Genomic DNA, 19,051 nt, shown 5'->3' on the forward strand with positions numbered 1-19,051 from the left:
TTAAATGCCTCAAGGTACATTTGTAAAATCTTTAATATTTCACCTTTTCAAAAAGCAAAAACATAAGGAAAAATCAATTTCCAATATCTTAAATAATTGAATCAAGTGTAAGAGTAACTGATTTGTTATATGACCCATTGTATGTTAGTATGATATGACTCATATTAACTTTGTCACAGAGCCAATACCCAATCATAATCAAGATCTCAATGAAATTCATAAGAAGCTTTAACCCTAATTCTCCCGGGGGGGGGGGGCCATTATGGCCCCCCCCTCGACAATTTTTGCGATATATCTGCTGCGCAAAATTTTTTGACCTCGCCGCTCACTGACTTTTTACTTTCAAGTCTCGCGCAAATTTTGAGACCAAATTTGTGACGCCCTGGTACGCGGTTACGACATTACGCAACATTATGTAAGTGCATGTCAGACCCAAAATTGCTCATAAACGTGATTTCATGTACAAATCCAATGCAAATTGTGTATTTGGCCAAAATTCATAAATGTATCATTATTTCTACTTTTAATGATCAAACTTAATTAATTTTGCCTTGTTTATGATAAGAATTAAGTCCGGAACGATTTCCATTGAAAAAACAATAAAAAACAAAAAGTAAAAAAACAAGGAAATACATAAGAAATTTAAAAAACAATAAAATACATAAGAAATCGGTTTTGGTACCAGAATTTTTTTCATTCACAATTGTTAGGAATGCTATAAAGAATATTTTCACCAAAAAATAGCATTCTAGGAGCTTTATTTAGTGAATCAGAGCAAAAAGTATGATTTCATGAATAAATTAGCATAATTAATTCATATAAAATAAAAATATATGAATTCAGTGAAATTTACCAATGCAACTGCGTAGATTACGTCATTCTCTACCATCATGCAAATTTTCGTTGTGATCGCGCAATCCACGGCCGAGATCTTAAGGGGGGGCCATAATGGCCCCCCCCCCCCCCCCCCCGGGAATGACAAGAATCAGAATACCCCGGGAGATTGAGGGTTAAAAGTCAACATAAAAACAAAATTGAGGTTTCTATAAAATTTACAAAAAATGACAAAGTTACGTTACTTCTAAGTTCTATGTAACAGTAACCTGATGCTCGCTGCATAAACTTTTACTTCTAATGATACCTTGCTTGAAATAATTGATTCTGATTGGCTGCATAGCATGAGAACCATGACAGTTACTAGTTAGGGAGGAAAACACCAAAAGAGGAAGTTCTAGATCTTGGGAAAAATATTGTTCACAAATGGGGAACCAAAGATTTAAAGCTCTATTAAAGATGTATGTGCAGTTGGCAGATTTTTTAGCAAAATAAATTCTTAATGGCTTTGGACAGTAAAGTGGTTGCAAGATTAAAAGTGAGACTGTTAAAGTTGAAGGATGATCCACCAGATGGGAAATAAATAGATGGGATGGCTTTTAGGAAGATGGACGCGCAGTTGGCAGTGGTTTGGGTGAAAGGACGGCCTAATGGTTGGGCTATGAACAGTGAAGCAGTTAAAGGGGTAAAATTAAGGCTTTACTGTCTTAGGAAACTAAAGAATATTCCCATCAGATAGGGAATCCAAGATTGGATGGCATTAAGAAGATGGACGTGCAGTTGGCAGACTTTCAAGCAAAATGAATGCCAAAAGGCTAGACTATGGATTGTAAAGCAATTAGAAAAGTGACAGTAAACTGCATTGTGCATTTGCTAAGGTAATATCCATGGTCGGGCCACAATGATAAACAAAGAGGATGCTAACTGGAGCTGGAAACAATCCTATTTTGCAATCTGCACAAGAGGTGCACATAGATCAACAACTGCATCACACTGCTAACTGGATTAGCAAGATAGGTTATATGAGTCATAGGATCCAAGAAGATGTCTAAGGGCTTATCTGGATCCATGGATAAAGGATGATGAGCAGTGAGTTCCGAGAAAAGTCAGAACTGTCAGTCCAGGGCCCCGTTTTCAAAAAGAGTTTTGATCGATCCGATCAACCACAACTATGGAAAGCCAGCAATGCCAACATCTAAAATGCATGTTTGTTCCAGATGTTTCCTAAATAAAATGTGATTCATACAATCACCATTGACTGAAAAATTCAGTGTGCTCCTCTTTGTTTACAAAATGACATAGTGAGAATTTCCTGTGGGAAAAAATTATGACATTGATGGATTTCTGTGTAGTTGAGGTTGATCGGATCAATCACAGCTCTTTGTATGACAGGACCTTCATGACTTTTGTCCTAAAATAATTCAGCAGTGCAATGAATTTGGAAACAATTGCTGATTTGTTCACGTCAAATCTTTTTTATACATAATGGCTGCTTCACTTCCCTCATAAAGCAGATGGCAAATCTTGCCCAAATCGTTCAAAGATGAAAAGAAGTTACATGAAATGGATCTCTATTCACATAAACGTATCCTTATCATGAATGGACTGACATAAGAGATTAATCTGAAAGTATTTCATGATTTGATCCCCAAGTGATGATTCCAACCTCAGGTTTGATGGAAAGGATTTCATGGTCCTCTGCTTCACAGAAACAACCTTATCATGCCCTGTCATCACATATCATTCTGATGGACAGCATTTCATAATTTTATCCAAAACATGATGATTCTGGCCTGAAAGGTCGGATAGAAAGGAGCATGTAAAGGTCCTATACTCAAACAAACATACAATGACCATGCATGTACTGATAGATCAAGAGCACTGAGAAGTGTTTGTCCTGGGAGTTCTAGTATCCTCATGATCCACTCTCCATGGCTACTTCAGACTGTACCCTAACATAGAATGGACCGTCCCTGACATACTCCTTCAATCTCAATAGAGCAGGTCTTCCAAAGATGTCCCCCGTTGACGGGGCTTCCGCCAGGGCCTTCACCACGGAGTACTTGGTCTCCTTGCCCTCCTTGTCAGGTTCCGTGGTCCTGTCCAGGAGATACTCCAGGAACCCTGCCTCCTGGTTTAGCATCCGCCCTGCCCAAGGTTGGTTCACCAGGGCGCGTAAGATCAGAAGAGCGTTGCAACGGATCTCCATGAAGGGTTGCTTGCAGAGCGAAAGGAGAAGGTCCAGGGGTTTGGGTGACAGGTTGGTAAACCATCTTTCCTGCATGTTGAGTAGGTCATCCGTCTGATGCTCTTCCTGTGGTCGAGAATGGCATACATTAGCCATAAGGGGCTTTAAGGTTTGTTCTCGACTTACAGAGGGCAACTTTTTTTACATGAAATGATTGATATCCATCCATATCATCTTTTACATTTTTTTCTATGATGAAAATATTATGCAGCCCAATATCTTTTTCCAGAAATATAGAAGTTTTCTATAATATAATTATCATTTGCAATTTGTTTATGTTAATGTTAAGTCCAGTACTAGCAACGCTTAAAAAATTACTTTTTTTCTCTCTCCTTTACATTGTCTTTTTTGTGTTAGTCAGCAGCAATATATTCACAGAACCAAAGTTATTGAGAAAGTAAAATATTATCCTCAACACGGAAGATTTATCTTGAAATATTTAGCTGTCCACTGAAGCCTTTATCAACAAAGTTTTATGATTGTTATTCCTCATGAGGATGAAATACATGTATCAGGAAAGTAGAAATACAAATATGCCTGATCCATCATATCATTCTATTTAATACATGTAAAAGTAACATCGACTATTGTGTATTCATTAGCAAAAACAAATGAAAGATAGAAAATGCATCGCTATCAAAGCCAGATGTGTCAATTTCATTCCTTCCATTATTCATTCTTTCATTCATTCATCCATCATTCATTCATCCCTCATTCATTCATTCATTAGTTCATTCAGTCAGTCAGTCAGTCATTCATTCATTCATTCTCTCATGGATTCACTCTTCCTTCATTCATTCATTCATAAATTATTTATTAATCCATCCACCCATTCATTCCGGCATTCTTCGTTGAGCCATTCATTCATACACGTACCTGCAGAGTAAACAGATCTTGAGTTGCTGCTAATGCTCTCATTCTTGTCTCAGTTGGCGGTTGAACCAGTAACCTCCCGATCACTTTCAAAGCATCTGTCATGCCTTGTCCTATTTATAATAAACAAAACATTTTCAATTTATTCATATAATATTTAGTTATAAATTGGTATATACATTCCCTTATAAATGAAGGCCAGGCTGAAGGAGTCAATGTTCAAATTTGTGTACAACAATATAATTATAAAGCAAATTATCAAAAGCATAATTACAGTATAAAAAATTAAAATCTGTATTCAAGATATATATAGGAACAGTGATTTTCCGCGATCGCGGAAAATGGACGGAATGCACTGAATCGGCCTTTTGAAATGGAAAGTGGCTTTTCAAACGGAAAATCACGGAAAACTTGTTTTTTCTCAAAATGCACAAAATATCAACAGAAATTAATCCCAAATCCTCAACAAAATACGAATATCAACTGGAAAAAACACGATCTCACTTTGCTACAACAATCCTGACAATAAACACATCGTAACTACACTCGAGCCCCTCGATCATATCTAAATTAGTTTACACTCACGTCCGCATATAAGGCAGAATACGGCCGTGTGTTGCTGCCCTCTGCGTTCGGTCATAATATCATAACGGTGATTCAACAAATCCAAAATGGCGGATAGGTGGAAGGACTGATCAAAACCATGTCCGAAAAGTCTCAAAATCAGTGATAAAATCTCATTTAACCATAAAATAATGCTAATAATATGAAAGGTGAGGATTTATTCATGTTGATTATGTTTCTCTAAATAGTTTTTGAGCTCGAATCTCTTTGATTAAAATGGATTTTAAAGCGATGTTGGTACATTGGTAGATGCAAATTTTGATAGCGCTAGCATTTTGACATCATTGCGTATTGGTTTTCTATGTAAACGGAATTGTCACTTTTTTATGTACACAAAGTCTATGGGGAAACAGAATTTCCGTTTACAGACAAGCTGAAACGGAATTTGAGATTTTCTGAAACGGAAAAGGCAATTTTTAGAAACGGAAAATCACTGTCCCTATATATAGGCCTAACATGATAAAGATGCATGGGATCAGGAAGAAATGGATAGGCACAAGGGGGGATAGAGTGTGTGTGAGAGAGAGAGAGAGCAATGCGAGAGAGGGGGTCAGGGGGATAATATACAACTATATCAGGCTTTGAGAAAGCATAGTGGGAATTAATTATCCAAGGGTGGCCTGACAATTTGTATTTTTATACTGCCAGTTACAATGCCAGTCCAATCCACGCTCAGCGGAACGCGGATTAGTGGCTGCGCTGATGCATCACAGGACTTGCCTGAGAGAGATAGCTTGCTGACTGGCATGCCCGAGAGATTAACTAAATTTCAATTTTTTGTTTAATAATGACATCAGGGGCCCGTAACACAAAGCTTAGCAATGATCGTAGAACATGTTTCTACGGTCGATTCCATTGACTACAATGTACAATCAATCGTGAAAATCGAACGTACGATTAATCGCTAACCTTTGTGTTACGGGGCCCAGAATATTGGTTTAGCCTTAATATGTTGAGGTCTGACGTCATGCAACATTATAATTAGAATACACTTGGTCACATGATGCTATTTGAACCAATCACTATACAGGATTTAATCTATATAGGATATAACAGAAATCAGAATGAGAAAATTGAGTGAGACAGAAAGAGAGAAAGGGGCTAAGGAAGGAGAGGAGAGTGAAAGGGAAAACATAGATGAAAATAAGACATCTCTAATCATGATCAAAAATTCATGGACTTTGTGGTCGAAAAAGCTGATCTTCTGAACTCTTTCACGGCATCTAGGCATTTCACAAGTCCAAGAACTCTTGACTGAACTAAGATTAATCCTACTTGTTCTACTAATCACCTTGTTTATCAAGAGTCTGCTTCCCATCCAGCGTCCGTCCAACAAAGCCCACTGTTTCCACAGCGATACAACCTAGGGCGGGGTCACCAGAGGGTAAAAGTTCAAAGGTGATTCTGAGGAAGGAGCCATGCTTCTCGGTGACCTCCTTGGGGTCAAAGTGAGCCACGGTACCAAAGAACTTGATGATTGGCGGCAGGAGGAAGTCCTGGGATTGGTCGGTCTGTGCACCAATCAGAAGATTCTCCAGCCTTCCCATCACGCCTTGCTGTTCAAGGAAGCACAGGGCATGCTGGGATATGACTAGGTTGGCGAGCATCTCGATGGCATTGAGTTGAATGAGGACGTCGTCGGTATTCATGTCCGAGACGAGATCCTGAAGGAAGCCAGAAGAGACGGCGTGCTCAAGAGCTGAAGAAGATAAACCAGCAACATGGACTGCAACCTGAGAAAGAAAGCCAGAACAGTGATATGGTATTACATCTGACCGGCTTGGATCCACCACTGACATAGAGCAGAGTGTATTGTATGTTGTATTAATACAATATCATGTTGACACTTTAAGAGCCTTATTAACAAGGATTATTATTATCATTACATTTTTCCAAACTTACAAAGAAAAATACCCCCCCCCCCCCCGCCTACATGTTGCATTAACAAAAAAGTATTTTAGGAATCAACTTTGTCCATCATGAAATACATAAAATGAACACAATCTTTTTTTAGGCATAGTTACAATACTTTAATTTATCAGTATCCTACCTCAAACACTCTGTAGCGTACAGTGTCATTCTTTGCTGCCACACTCTTCAAATTGGCAAGATGTTGACCTCCAAACAGTAACCCTTGACCTTTAACATCCGACCCAGCGACCTGCAGAACTGCCATGGCGATCTTGGCTACAGCAAGGCTGTCATCCCCAACCTTAGAGATGACTAGGGATAAGAGGTCCCCGTCGGAGAGGAGGATGTTTAAACCAGCTGTTTCATTTGCAGCTCTCTTGATCTAATTAAATCAGACAAAAAAGAAATATCAAATCAAATCATATCAATTAGTCTGATAAACAGTGATTCTTCTTACAGTTTAACTCTCAATATTCAGTATTCCAAGAAAGGACAAATTTTGTCTTGAAATCTCCAGCGAGTTAAGTGAGCCCTTTACACTGATGAATCTTTAAGGACGGTGAAGAAAAACAAGGAATAACACTGTGATCATGCAGGGCTGCATGATATTGGGTTTGTGATGATCGTCAACTCTGATGATCACAATAAAGCTCTTTACTGTCACTAGAGAGTGAAAATTACAGATAAACCTTTCAAGTTTTTATGCTGATAAAGTTTGTAAAACACATGCGAAACACATTGAACATGTTACATGGATGAAGGACAGATTCTTCACTTAAGCAGTTTTAACTTATTGCTCATCGTGCTTCGATTTTTATGATTTTCAATGTATTTTTGTAATTAAAATTATTCGGCCTGAGAAATTGTGTTTTCCATGCTGTTGATTCCTTGTTTTTCTCGAATTCTGTCATTATCGTCTACTTTCGATTTCACAGAAAACTGGGTACTCTACAGGATACTTTCAAGTCCTATTATATAGTACCTGTTTCAGACAGAGAGCCCTGATGTCTTCTTGTGGATGCCCTAGTCCCATACATAGCTCATCTCTAAACTGGGCCAGCAAGACCTCAACATCTACATTATCCAGCAGAGTCGTAAGGATGTCTCGACTCAGCTCAAGCTCATTCCTGCAAATAAAGAAAAGTACAATTAAGCTTTCATAATGTCAAACTTAATCCAGGGAGGGGGTGCAGACTCCAAGCAAGTGCGAATCATCATGACTGCAAGCACTCTTCAAACAACCTTGTCCTCAGTTAGTACGTCGTGTGCTGAAAAGGTTGTCAATGTTTGACCGTTTTTTTTTTTTTTTTTTTTACTAGTGGATAGAGTAAAGAGCCCAAATATGGGATGAAAATGACTTCTGGGGAGCATTTCATGAAAGGACTTGTCGGATGTTTTATCTGACAAGTCCTGTTTTATCTGACAGTTACCATAGTAACGGTGCTTCTCAGCCAATCAAAATCATGGTCCAAATTTTCTGACCAGCACCTCTGTTTATTTAATTCAATGATTGTATTTTGTTTTGGTTCAATTGTCCTGGCGGCATTGATTATCCTGATTTACTTTAAGTCGCCACTCCATTCACTGCCGTTTATTTCTTCAGCGGCGATGACTTCTTAAGTTTTTTCCTCTCCCATTGACTTTGTACACAACGAGCGCACACACACTGTCACTGACACACACGAGAAGAGAGGTGACTTATTATTAAAGCCATCGGCCATCCTGGCTTAACTAATAGTAATAAGTGTCTGATATTTGGGCATCTATGTAAAAATATTTTTTAAATCATCACAGAGTCCTCAAGGCTAGCCCTGCCCTGCCAATGGCAGGGACAGCCCAAGGCCCACTGACTGAGACGCGAGTCTGTGACTGCACCTCGGGCGATGTTCGTGCAGGATCCACTCCACTTCACTAACGCTACACTACGCTCCACCTACCCGAACATCGGGACCGTGAACCATTTCGGATATACCGAGTCACAAAGGTGGGATGGCAATCATGGTTAGCGTTAAAATTAAAGAAAAAAAAATCACGAGGGATATGAATGACGTAATATCTTACTCTACACCCCAGGGTGCTACATAACTTTTTTGAAGCACTTGCCCAGTTGGGCAAGTAAATTTTCAAATAGTTGGAAAATACTTGCCCGAATATAGATTTCACTTGCCCGAAAAAATACTTCAAAACAAAGTTTTATTGCTTCAAAACAAGTTATAGCCTTATAGTTTTACATACCATACCATTGACGGCTTTAAAAATACATTTTTCAACATGACTACTGATGTACCTTGTAGTTGTATTTCTTTTTTTAAATGATTTTTATCTTGAACATCATGACAAAATATATGGTAAATATGCTCTTTAATTTCCTAATCTCATATATACACAACAAAAAAAGTAAGTCCCCCCTAAATCAAATTGCTGTAACTTTTGAACGGAATTATTTTGATACATGATATTTCGTAGGTGATTTTCTAAACTCATTAGGCAACTCCTGGGAAAAAATGAGATTAATCGGTCGAGTCGTGCATGAGTAATTAAAGATTGAATTAAAAATGACAATTTTTGAAAGTCACAAGAGTCGTTTTTTCAGATTGTGCAAATACAAAGTTGGGCAAAAGTTGTTTTTAGGTGAATTTTATGGTGTTATGCTGTTTTACTAGCCATCATTTAGCCACTCCACACACAGTTTTGATATCGTATGTTCACGGTTGAGTGAGCACAAGGTATTGCAGGGGCCGCGGAAGCGGGGGGGGGGGGGGGTGGCTTCAGCCCCCCACTTTTTTCCAAAAGCATGTACAAAAAATGTAAAAATGACCATACAATTGTGATTTTTTGAATGGTCAGCCCCCCCCCCACTTTGAAAACCGTTCCGCGGCCCCAAATGGCATTGCTAAAGACAGCCTTGAAAAAAAGTTCCACCATATTGAATAAGGGGTTAGTTATTCTTAAACATATGCACCCATAATGTACACAAGTCTATCAGAGAGGAAGTCAAAATTTTAACAAATATGTTATGAGGGTTTGTTTCATGGATGGTTTTTGTTACTTCTGCCAATAGTTATTTCATGAAACTTAGCACATGGCTTCAGAGTAATACTATCCAGAAGGCGCGCACACCAAAATAACCATTCGATACGGCACAGAGTGGGGCCAAGGCCTTGAACTTTCTTCTCATTTGCATAATTTTCGAATATTGTGTGCTCACTGATGCATTAAACATCGGGATTTTCATAAAAATCAAATCAAATGAACTATGCAAGGTTTGTGACAGATATCCATAGTTACAAATTGCATTTTTTCCAATAACGTAAAAAAGAGCTAATCACATTCCACATGTTCATTCAAGCGTGAATGTTTAATTAAACGCCTTTGAATCATTGAAGCATGTTAATTGGTCATGAACACAACGAAAAAGTTGAGAAAAGATCATTTTCAGTTACCAAAATGAAACAATACTTGCCTATGTTATTTGAAAATCGTATTTTTTGTTTTCAATAAATGTTCATTGAACCGTGAAACGATGAATATTGTTGAAGATACTCTTCCCAAAAATAACTGTCATCATATTCTATCATTTTTATTGATAGAAATTTGTAAAAAATCAAATTAGAGCAAATTTGGACTTGTGTTTATTCAACCGTGAAATTTAGCCAAAAAAGTTGTATCGTCTTTTAGAAAGTACCTTTTACAAGCCTTCTATTTTTCATGATGAGAATGTGGAATTAGTTCCAATAAAATGGAATCAAAGTCATGATATTTGGCTTGTGACTTTTGAAAAGTGACATTTTTGCCTTCTGACCGTGCTCACTGACGCATGACGTAAAACACGTCCATAACATTTACTCAGAGGGTAGCTTATAAAATTATCTACACGCTCATGTAAAAATATATTAAAAACTCGCATTGGTTCGGAAATTATTGATGTTACTTTAAGGGGGGACTTACTTTTTTTGTTGTGTATATATTTTCCATATATTTTGGAGGGGACTAGGACACACAATAAAAAAAAGGGGAAATCACTGAAAATAACCAGAGAAAAAAAATAAGAGGGGGAGAGAATGAAAGAAAAAAAAGTAAGAAGAAAGACAGAAAGGACGAAGAAATAAAGGAAGGAAGAAAGAAAAAAAGAAATAAATAAAGAAAGAGAGAATGGCTGCGGGGAAGAGAAAGATGGAAAGAAAGAAGGTAAAGGAGGATGGAAAGAAAAAAGAAAGAAAAAAAATGTGAGGAAGAGAAAGGAAGGAAAGAAAGGTATGAATAAAAGGAAAAAAAGAAAGAAAAAAGGTAAACAGTAAGGAAGGAAACAAGAGAAAGGAAAGGTATAAGGATAGATGGAAGGAAGGAAAAAAAAGAAAAGATAGATACAACGAAAAACAGAGAGAAATGAAGGAAAGAGATGAAGGCAGGAAGAAAAAATAAGGAAGAAAAGAAAGGATGGATTGAAAAAAAAGAGAAAGATCAAAAGAAAAAAAAAAGAAAATCAGAAAGAAAGAAGGAAAGGAAGAAAGAAAGAAAGAAAGAAGGAAAGAAAAAAATTAAAAAAAAAAACTGAGGTGAAGAGAAAGAAAGGAACGAATAAAAAAGAAAAAGAAAGAAAAAAAGTAAAAAGAAAGAAAGAAAAGAGAAAAGGTAAAGGATTGATGGAAGGAAAAGAGAAAGAAAGAAAACGAGAGAAAGGAAAGAAGGAAGATAGGAAGAAAGAAAAGGTATAAGGATAGATGGAAGGAAGGAAAAAAAGATAGAACGAAAGACAGAAAGAAATGAAGGAAGGAATGAAGGAAAGAGATGAAGGAAGGCAGAAAGAAAAAATAAGGAAGAAAAGGATGGATGGAAAAAAGAAAGATCAAAAGAAAAAAAGACAGAAATAAAGAAAAACAGAAAGAAAGAAAGAAGGAAAGAAAGGAAGGAATGAGAAAGAATGAAAGACAAAAAGAAAGGAAGGAAAGAAATAAAGAAAGAAAAGAAAGGGATGAAGAAAGAAAGGAAGAAAAAAATACAGGAAGAAAAGGTAAAGAATGGATGGACGGAAGGAAGACAGTAAGAAAGAATGAAAGGAAGGGGAAAAAAATGGCGCAAATTTTGCAATTCGAAAGAAGAAATTAATGATATTGCTTTTTTTGTCTCTTTTTCTTTTCTATATTTTGATGATGAAATATGGGGAATCTTTCTAAAATATAATTTCCATAGGAGAATTTTGCTTGCCCGATTCGGGCTAGCAGTTTTTGTCTTTGCTTCAAAACACTTGCCCGACTCTAACTTTTACTCGCCCCGGGCAATCGGGCAAGCGCTTATGTCGCACCCTGCACCCGTATTTCACTCCGTGTCCATCCTCCGGTTATCCTCAAAATTGGTGATTTTGGGTCAGTATCATTTTCCTCACACGTATTATTCACGGCCGATTTCAAAACATTGCATGCGATCGCGATCGATCAGCAACCGATCGCATGCGATGTTTTGAAATCGGCCGTGAATAATACGTGTGACTGTGAGGAAAAAGATACAAACCCAAAATCACAAATTTTGAGGATAACCGAAGGATGGACACGGAGTGAAATACGGGTGTAGAGTAAGATATTAGGCCTAAGTCATTCATATCCCTCGTGATATTTTTTTTCTTTAATTTTTACGAAAACCATGATTGCCATCCCACCTTTGTGACTCGGTATATCCGAAATGGTTCACGGTCCCGATGTTCGGGTAGGTGGAGCGTAGTGTAGCGGTAGTGAAGTGGAGTGGAGCCTGCACGAACATCGCCCGAGGTAGTGACTGAGCTGCTGAGTGTGTGATGTGATGTGAATGTGAATTGGCCAGTTGGAACTGGAACTGCAAGTCATTAACTCATTTCTGATGTTTTACCTGATTGTAGAATTCAGGCATGAAAATACCGAATCGAATGACACATTCTTGAGCAGCTCCTTCAGCTCTGATGGATGGGTGGTTTGGAGGACCGTCTTGATGCCCTGAAGGGTTGAAAGTAAGTCAGACCCATTGTGGAGATTCTGCAGAAGGGTGTTTATGGAGGCCGCCATGTTTACAGTTTGAAGCCGACTGTAGCTAGAGGGCGGCGCTGCGCTAGGATCGAGATTCCTACGTAATCATTTGAGCACGTGGCCCGTGTTCAGCAAACTTTTGACCAATCAAATCGCTATTTTCCCAAACTGGCCTTCCTAGTTATCCCTCCATTCGTAATCAAAGCAGCAGCAGACCAAAAGTGGGGTTATTTATCATCATTTCCATCGTTGTTATTATAGTTATCAAATAATGTTATCATTATCACGGGTGTACAGAGATGGGGTCGGAGGCCTTGGTGGCCATTGTAGAACCCCCCCCCCCCCCTCCCACCCATAAAGCCAGATTTCATGACCAGGTCCAAGAAAAAAGTGGAAAGGGAAGGAAAAGGAGGGGGAAATGGTGTAATATGATATTGCATTTAATTTTTTTTTTTAATGGGGAAAAAAATCTTAAGATGATTTCCCACAACTGAGAAAAAAGGGGAAGCAGTAGTAGAAATAAAAAGAAAATAAAAAGGGTAAATAAATGTAGAATGAGTTTCTGGATGTTAAATTTACATATAAATCTGTCATAAATTTATATTTTCAATTCATAATGATCAATGATTTTGCTTTTTTACTTTGCTCGATCACAACTACAGGAATTTTTCATATGCGCCCTATCCACAACATTATTTTCAGTTATTATTGTTGATGTTATCAAGCCTATTAATATATAGTTATTATTGTCATTTTTTTAATTCCTATATTACCTACAAACCACTTAACATGTTATGAAATAAACATTAGAATTAATTTTTTTTTCATTTGTAAAGTGCATAGATATCGATTATGCCTATCTATAATGTACCATATTATTTAATTATTACTTTTTTAATTGAATTTTTAAAATTTTGAATTGTGTAATATCCTCAACCGATTACTCATATTATCAATTTCAGATGCACTCCTCTCCTGTGGCTCTTCATCACATCTCTGATTCACTTCCCATACCACAACATCCCCCTCCCTTCAAATCATTTACTCAATAATTCTGCAATAGTTGTGTCTCAGAATGTGAAAATAATTAATAGCTTTTTTTTCTAACACCACAATTTTTTTTTCTTGATTGGAAATAGAAATATCTTTGTAATCCAGGTTTATTTCATTCAGCTCATCACAATTTTATGAAAAAATCAATTATAATATTCAGCATCTTTCCATTGGAAACAGTCTACCATTTAATGTACAGGTAGGGCTGCAGGACGAAAAGTGAGGGAGGGGGCTGAACCTCAATTCGGGGGGTGGGCCTGACCACACAAAATCTCACAACCAGATTTTTTTGTATACCGTATGGTTCCGTGGCCCCTGATGTAAACTGAAAGTCCTCAATATTGATACGTAAACTACAGGATGCATAAAGAGATACTGCACTAAAATAAACACAATAAAAAGTTCAGGGCCCCCGTCTTACAGAGACTTGCGAGTGATTCGATCAACCGCAACTATGGACAGCCAGTAACGTCAATATCTAAAATGCAAGTTTGTTCAAAATATTTTCTAGATATGATGTATATTCATACATTTATCGTTCTCTTGAAGATTCGGTGTAATTCTCTTATTTTAAACTAAGGATATTGTACAAATTTCTTTTAGAAAAATTGTGGTGTGGATGGATTTCCATAGTCGTGATTGATTGGATCAATCATAACTCTTTGTAAGACGGGGCCTTGAAGATATCTTTCCCAGGGACTTAATATCGTCATCTAGGATAAGGTATTGTCTGTTCTCTGGAGAAACCGACTGTATTCTGAGAGACTTGCAGAAATACAAGAGGGAGGGGGGGCAGCAGGCAGTCTGCTGTGCACACCCTTCACTCGAGTCAAGGGTCTGAATGTGCAGCCTACTCATGCCTTGTGTACTGGAGGCCCTCAAACCGCAACTTTTGTTTATGCTTGTCTATGCGTGGAGACACACTTGTTGATCAAAGTTTCAATCAGGGTCTGTGCCAGCAGACTAGGGGGCAGGGGGAATTGCACTCGAGGGAAAGGGGCGTCCATGGGAGGGGTGGGGGTCATCAGGAATGAATATACTTGGGGGACTAATCATCAAATAAACATTGACTCATTGGTAAACAAAGGACACTCAAAACACTGTATGCACTATACAATTTGGTTTATATACTGTACATAATATAAGATATCAGCATCACAATTCAAAGCACCCTCTTTGCCAGCCTCCTAGACATTTTCTTTGCCATAGACATGTATTCACAATCAGGCACTTCATAATTATTGATACCACAAAAAAAATTGTCAAGTTCTCAACCAAAATAAATACACATGTAGTTTGATTGAGATGTTTTACATCAGTTCTCTGGGTTTTTTTTCTTTAAATGTGTATAGCATCTAATTTGTAGATGTTATACATTTAAGCATTTTAACCAATTTTCTTTCAAAATTTCTTGTCAAAAATATGTCCTAATTAATTGAAAAAATCTCTTACTTGAAAATTAATAACCATTTTGGTGGAATTTTACAACACTGATATTAACAAAACCACTATCACTAAAAGATACACTGTATTACATGATTTTAAGTTCACTTAGGCTTTCATGATTTTTACTTGCCCCATTACAAGAGGGCAAGTTGGCTCAGAGTGCCTCAATAGATCATTGAGAGTAATAAAAGCTGTCTGGATATTTTAGGAGTATGACACTCATAGTCTTCCATACCATAAAAATGATCAAAGGTCTATGAAACAATTAAAGGTAAAATAAAGCAGCAAACAATTATTTAATGAGTAAGTCTTTAAAATCAAGGTTATGCCACCAAATTAACAAAGATCTACTTCCGGTACATTGGAGTAGAGTTTCCAAATCGATTTCCAAATTAATGATGAGCAAATGTCCAAGCATAAGTCAACCATCCGGGCCTCTCACATCGTTCCGTGCATGCCTTGCGTGTGACTAGCAGGTGATTTTTTTTCGATTATTTTTGTCGCTCGCAGGTTGCACACATTGACAGTATCTTACTTGCATTTGCCCAAAGGAGCGCATGCAAGTTTGATTTGCACGCAGAGAAGCTATGAACATGCTCAAAACTTGTTTGCCGGTGAGTTGCGTGTGAATGCCCGGCTGCAACTGCAAGGCATGCATGGAAAGATGTATAACAGAGCCATTAACTAATTGAAAGCATTACTTCAGACCAGATTACGCAAAACATGTGTTATATTTACATCTTCGGTAGTCCCAAGAGATATACATATATATAATTACAATTGGTTCATTTGGTTTATGATAATAATAATTACATTTCTATAGCCAATAAAGTATATATATATCTTTCTACATCTGCAGTTAAGGCAAATTTTTTGTCTTCTTTCAATGTTCGTAATGCGCCTTAACGCCCTCTACCTTCGTCTTTACGTCTATATGTGTATTATGATGGAATAAACCCATTCATAGACTTCCCCCTTTCGTAGGATGTAGGCATATATATAAATTCATTTATACTATAAATTTTGCACAAGATGAGAGAGGACTCTCTTCTTTAATTTGAGACCAATAGCTTAGCAAATTGTTCACGCATGGCAGACAACAAACAATAAATATTGAGGCATATCAGAAACAATTTGCGCAAAAACTAGAGCATGAATCTGAATCCACTCTCCTTGTAGAGATAAGAGGCAGAGACTTAACAAAGAATCCAAATAAATGCTAATGACTGGTAATGAGCCAATGGTTGAATAAGCACGGTCGTCGCATCGTGAAACCAATACTGTCCAATTTTCGGCACAACTCGATTCTGACAGATAACTTGTTTTGCTCTTTGCGTGAAGTATTTATCTCATGTTAAGTATCAAAATACTGAAAAATGCTCAATTTTAATGCTCAATTGTAAATGAAATATCATAATTGATTTTCCTTTTCTCTAAGATATACTGTATATATCATGTACACATATGGAGTCTAGCATATACTGCATAGCAATGTCAAAACTTGCCCCCTCCACCATCCCAATACACTAGTGTTGTACAGACATTAATTTAATATGGTAATAACAATGTGCATAAATAACAATGATATATAAAACACCTAATAACAAGATTGCATGCATGATAAATAACTACGGTATGAATGGACAAAAAATTAAACTACCTACATATACATTTTCAAATCAGAGGTAGCAACATACGTGTACATGTAAATGAAGTCATAATAAAAATTACAGAAATATAAAGTAATCTACAACTAAAAATGACCAATGGATTCCAAATTCATGTCACTACATTGACAAACAACAATAAACATTACAGTGATGATGCAATTATTTGCAATGCACTATGGGTAGGTTCTTCAAAATACACAAGTTTTATCATAATCACACACAAAGAGGTGGGGATGAATATGGATTTACTTTTGTAAGGAATATTGAATTGATTAACTGAGCAAGTTTCAATGCTGGTTTTGCACAAATAACTTGGATTGCAATATCAAATTTCATATTGTTCAATTCACCTTTGCAAAAAAGAGGATGATTCAGCATTTTGAAGTCCTATTATTTGGGATATCCTATCCCAGTTTTTCAGATGCCATCAGGAATACAACCTACATATACATGTTTTGTTTTCCATTTCCCTGGGGAAAGACATGAATGAATAAGCTTTTTTGTATTAAAGGGGAAATGGCTACATATTTGAGTAACTTGTTGAATGCACTTATTTGCACTCATTACAAAAATATTTCATATCAAATTACAGAATTATTCATTACAGAAACATTTTGAAAACCGGATAACTGCCGGGTATTGCTCACTTGCAAAATTGTGTTTATTTTGATAGTGGCTAGTGTTATGTTCTGCGGTACTGAAAGCTTTGAGTGCTTCTCCAATTCATTTGTAATTTTCCTATTCCTCCTATGAACCAAAAGGACATGTCCACCCCAGAAAAATATTGATTTGAATAAAAATAGAGAAAAATCAAACTAGCAACGGTGAAAATTTCACCAAAATTAGATGTAAAATAAGAAAATTATCACATTTTAAATTTCCGCTTTTTAATATTTTTCATACATTTATCTTCTCTTGAAGATTCGGTGTAATTCTCTTATCTTAAACTAAGGATATTGTACAAATTTCTTGTAGAAAAATTATGGTATGGATGGATTTCCATACAACAGTGATATGCACAATTCAGTGACATGCAAATGAGACAGTTGATGATGTCCTTCATTCACCATTTGTTTTTTATTGTTTGAACTATACAATGTTTCATTTTTTTTTTACAGATTTTACAATAAAGACCAACTTGACTGAACCTTATAGTACTAAACAATGCTAATTCTACATGTTCAGGGAGGATTTGATCGTTATTTCACTTGACAATGAGAAAATTAGAATATGTCATATTTCATATAATAAACTACAAAAGAAATAGTGAGTGGATGATGTCATCAGTCTCCTCAATTGCATACCAACCAGGATGTGAATATAAACGTTTCATAACATTTTAAAATGTCATAACTTTTTTATTTTACATCCGATTTTGATGAAATTTTCAGCACTATGCTTGTTGGATTTTTCTCTTTTAATTCAAATCAACAATTTTTTGGGGGTGGACATGTCCTTTAATGATCAGTCCATAATATCCATACTCCCCTGCTGATAAACCCAAGCACAAGATTGTGTACACGTTTAATAAAGTGTATATGCACGGCATGCATTTTGTGTGCCTACACAGAAACAATACACATCAAAATTACTAAGCTAGGAAACTTCATCATGTTCATAAGCAACCTATAATCAGTACTGACATGCAAAGAGATATATACAAATTGCTATTATAGTTTGAATGATATATATATATTATATTATTACCTGCAGCGACAGTATATATATATATATATATATATATGTGTGTGAAGTTATACATGTACAACAGCTTTGGCAACTCTTTTATTTAAATATTGTGTGAAAGAAATGGATGAAGAGAACAATGGTAGGCGTAGCTTAAATCAAGGTTCCCCAGAGCTATCTGCCCTTTGGAAAAATTGGTGATGCCGAAAAAATGTCTCTGCCGGGAATCGAACCCGGGCCCCCAGCTTTGAACGCCGGTGCCTTAACCACTAGACCACAGAGACGGGTTAGTGGCTAGGGCGACCCCGATCCGATTGACCGTCAGATAGACAGATTTTCGACACTATACCAATTATAATTTCCTTTGTCGGGTGAAGATGGGTTTTGAACAATGACAAGCTCTGGGGAACCTTGATTTAAGCTACGCCTACCATTGTTTTCTTCATCTATTTCTTTCACACAATATATATATATATATATATATATATATATATATATATATATATATATATCCTGTAGCTGCAGGTAATAATATGTAATAATGGTATTAGTTTTGGGGAGATAATACACATATCCTTCACTTAGTAGACCCATATTGCCCCAAGTCGTTACTTTGAGGAGATATGTGTGGTCAGAGCCATTAATAGACTGAGTTTTCAGCCAACTCGGTTTCAATGAATACCAACATGGCGCATAATGCTTTGTTAGGCAAG

General features: G+C 36.8%; 1 protein-coding gene across 1 annotated transcript; it reads right to left on the minus strand.

Moving 5' to 3' along the window:
• On the minus strand, window positions 1-12,539 carry LOC129277827 (26S proteasome non-ATPase regulatory subunit 5-like). Its single transcript, XM_054914003.2, has 6 exons — window positions 12,350-12,539; window positions 7,473-7,617; window positions 6,630-6,872; window positions 5,871-6,312; window positions 3,959-4,068; window positions 1-3,148 (listed from the first exon to the last, which is right to left on the minus strand). Exons 1-6 carry the CDS (start codon window positions 12,520-12,522, stop codon window positions 2,750-2,752), a joined length of 1,512 nt encoding a protein of 503 aa, XP_054769978.2. The 5' UTR covers window positions 12,523-12,539; the 3' UTR covers window positions 1-2,749.
• Between the last annotated feature and the right edge of the window lie 6,512 nt (window positions 12,540-19,051).

This window comes from Lytechinus pictus, chromosome 15, assembly GCF_037042905.1.
Source record: "Lytechinus pictus isolate F3 Inbred chromosome 15, Lp3.0, whole genome shotgun sequence".
Classification (NCBI taxonomy): domain Eukaryota; kingdom Metazoa; phylum Echinodermata; class Echinoidea; order Temnopleuroida; family Toxopneustidae; genus Lytechinus; species Lytechinus pictus.

Excerpts from the sequence above, each read along its gene's own strand:
- LOC129277827 (XM_054914003.2), bottom strand. The coding sequence starts at position 12,522 with ATGGCGGCCTCCATAAACACCCTTCTGCAGAATCTCCACAATGGGTCT. Across the intron at positions 6,873-7,472 it reads GGGCTCTCTGTCTGAAACAG|ATCAAGAGAGCTGCAAATGA; the intron begins GTACTATATAAT and ends TGATTTAATTAG. Across the intron at positions 3,149-3,958 it reads AAGATCTGTTTACTCTGCAG|GAAGAGCATCAGACGGATGA; the intron begins GTACGTGTATGA and ends TCTCGACCACAG.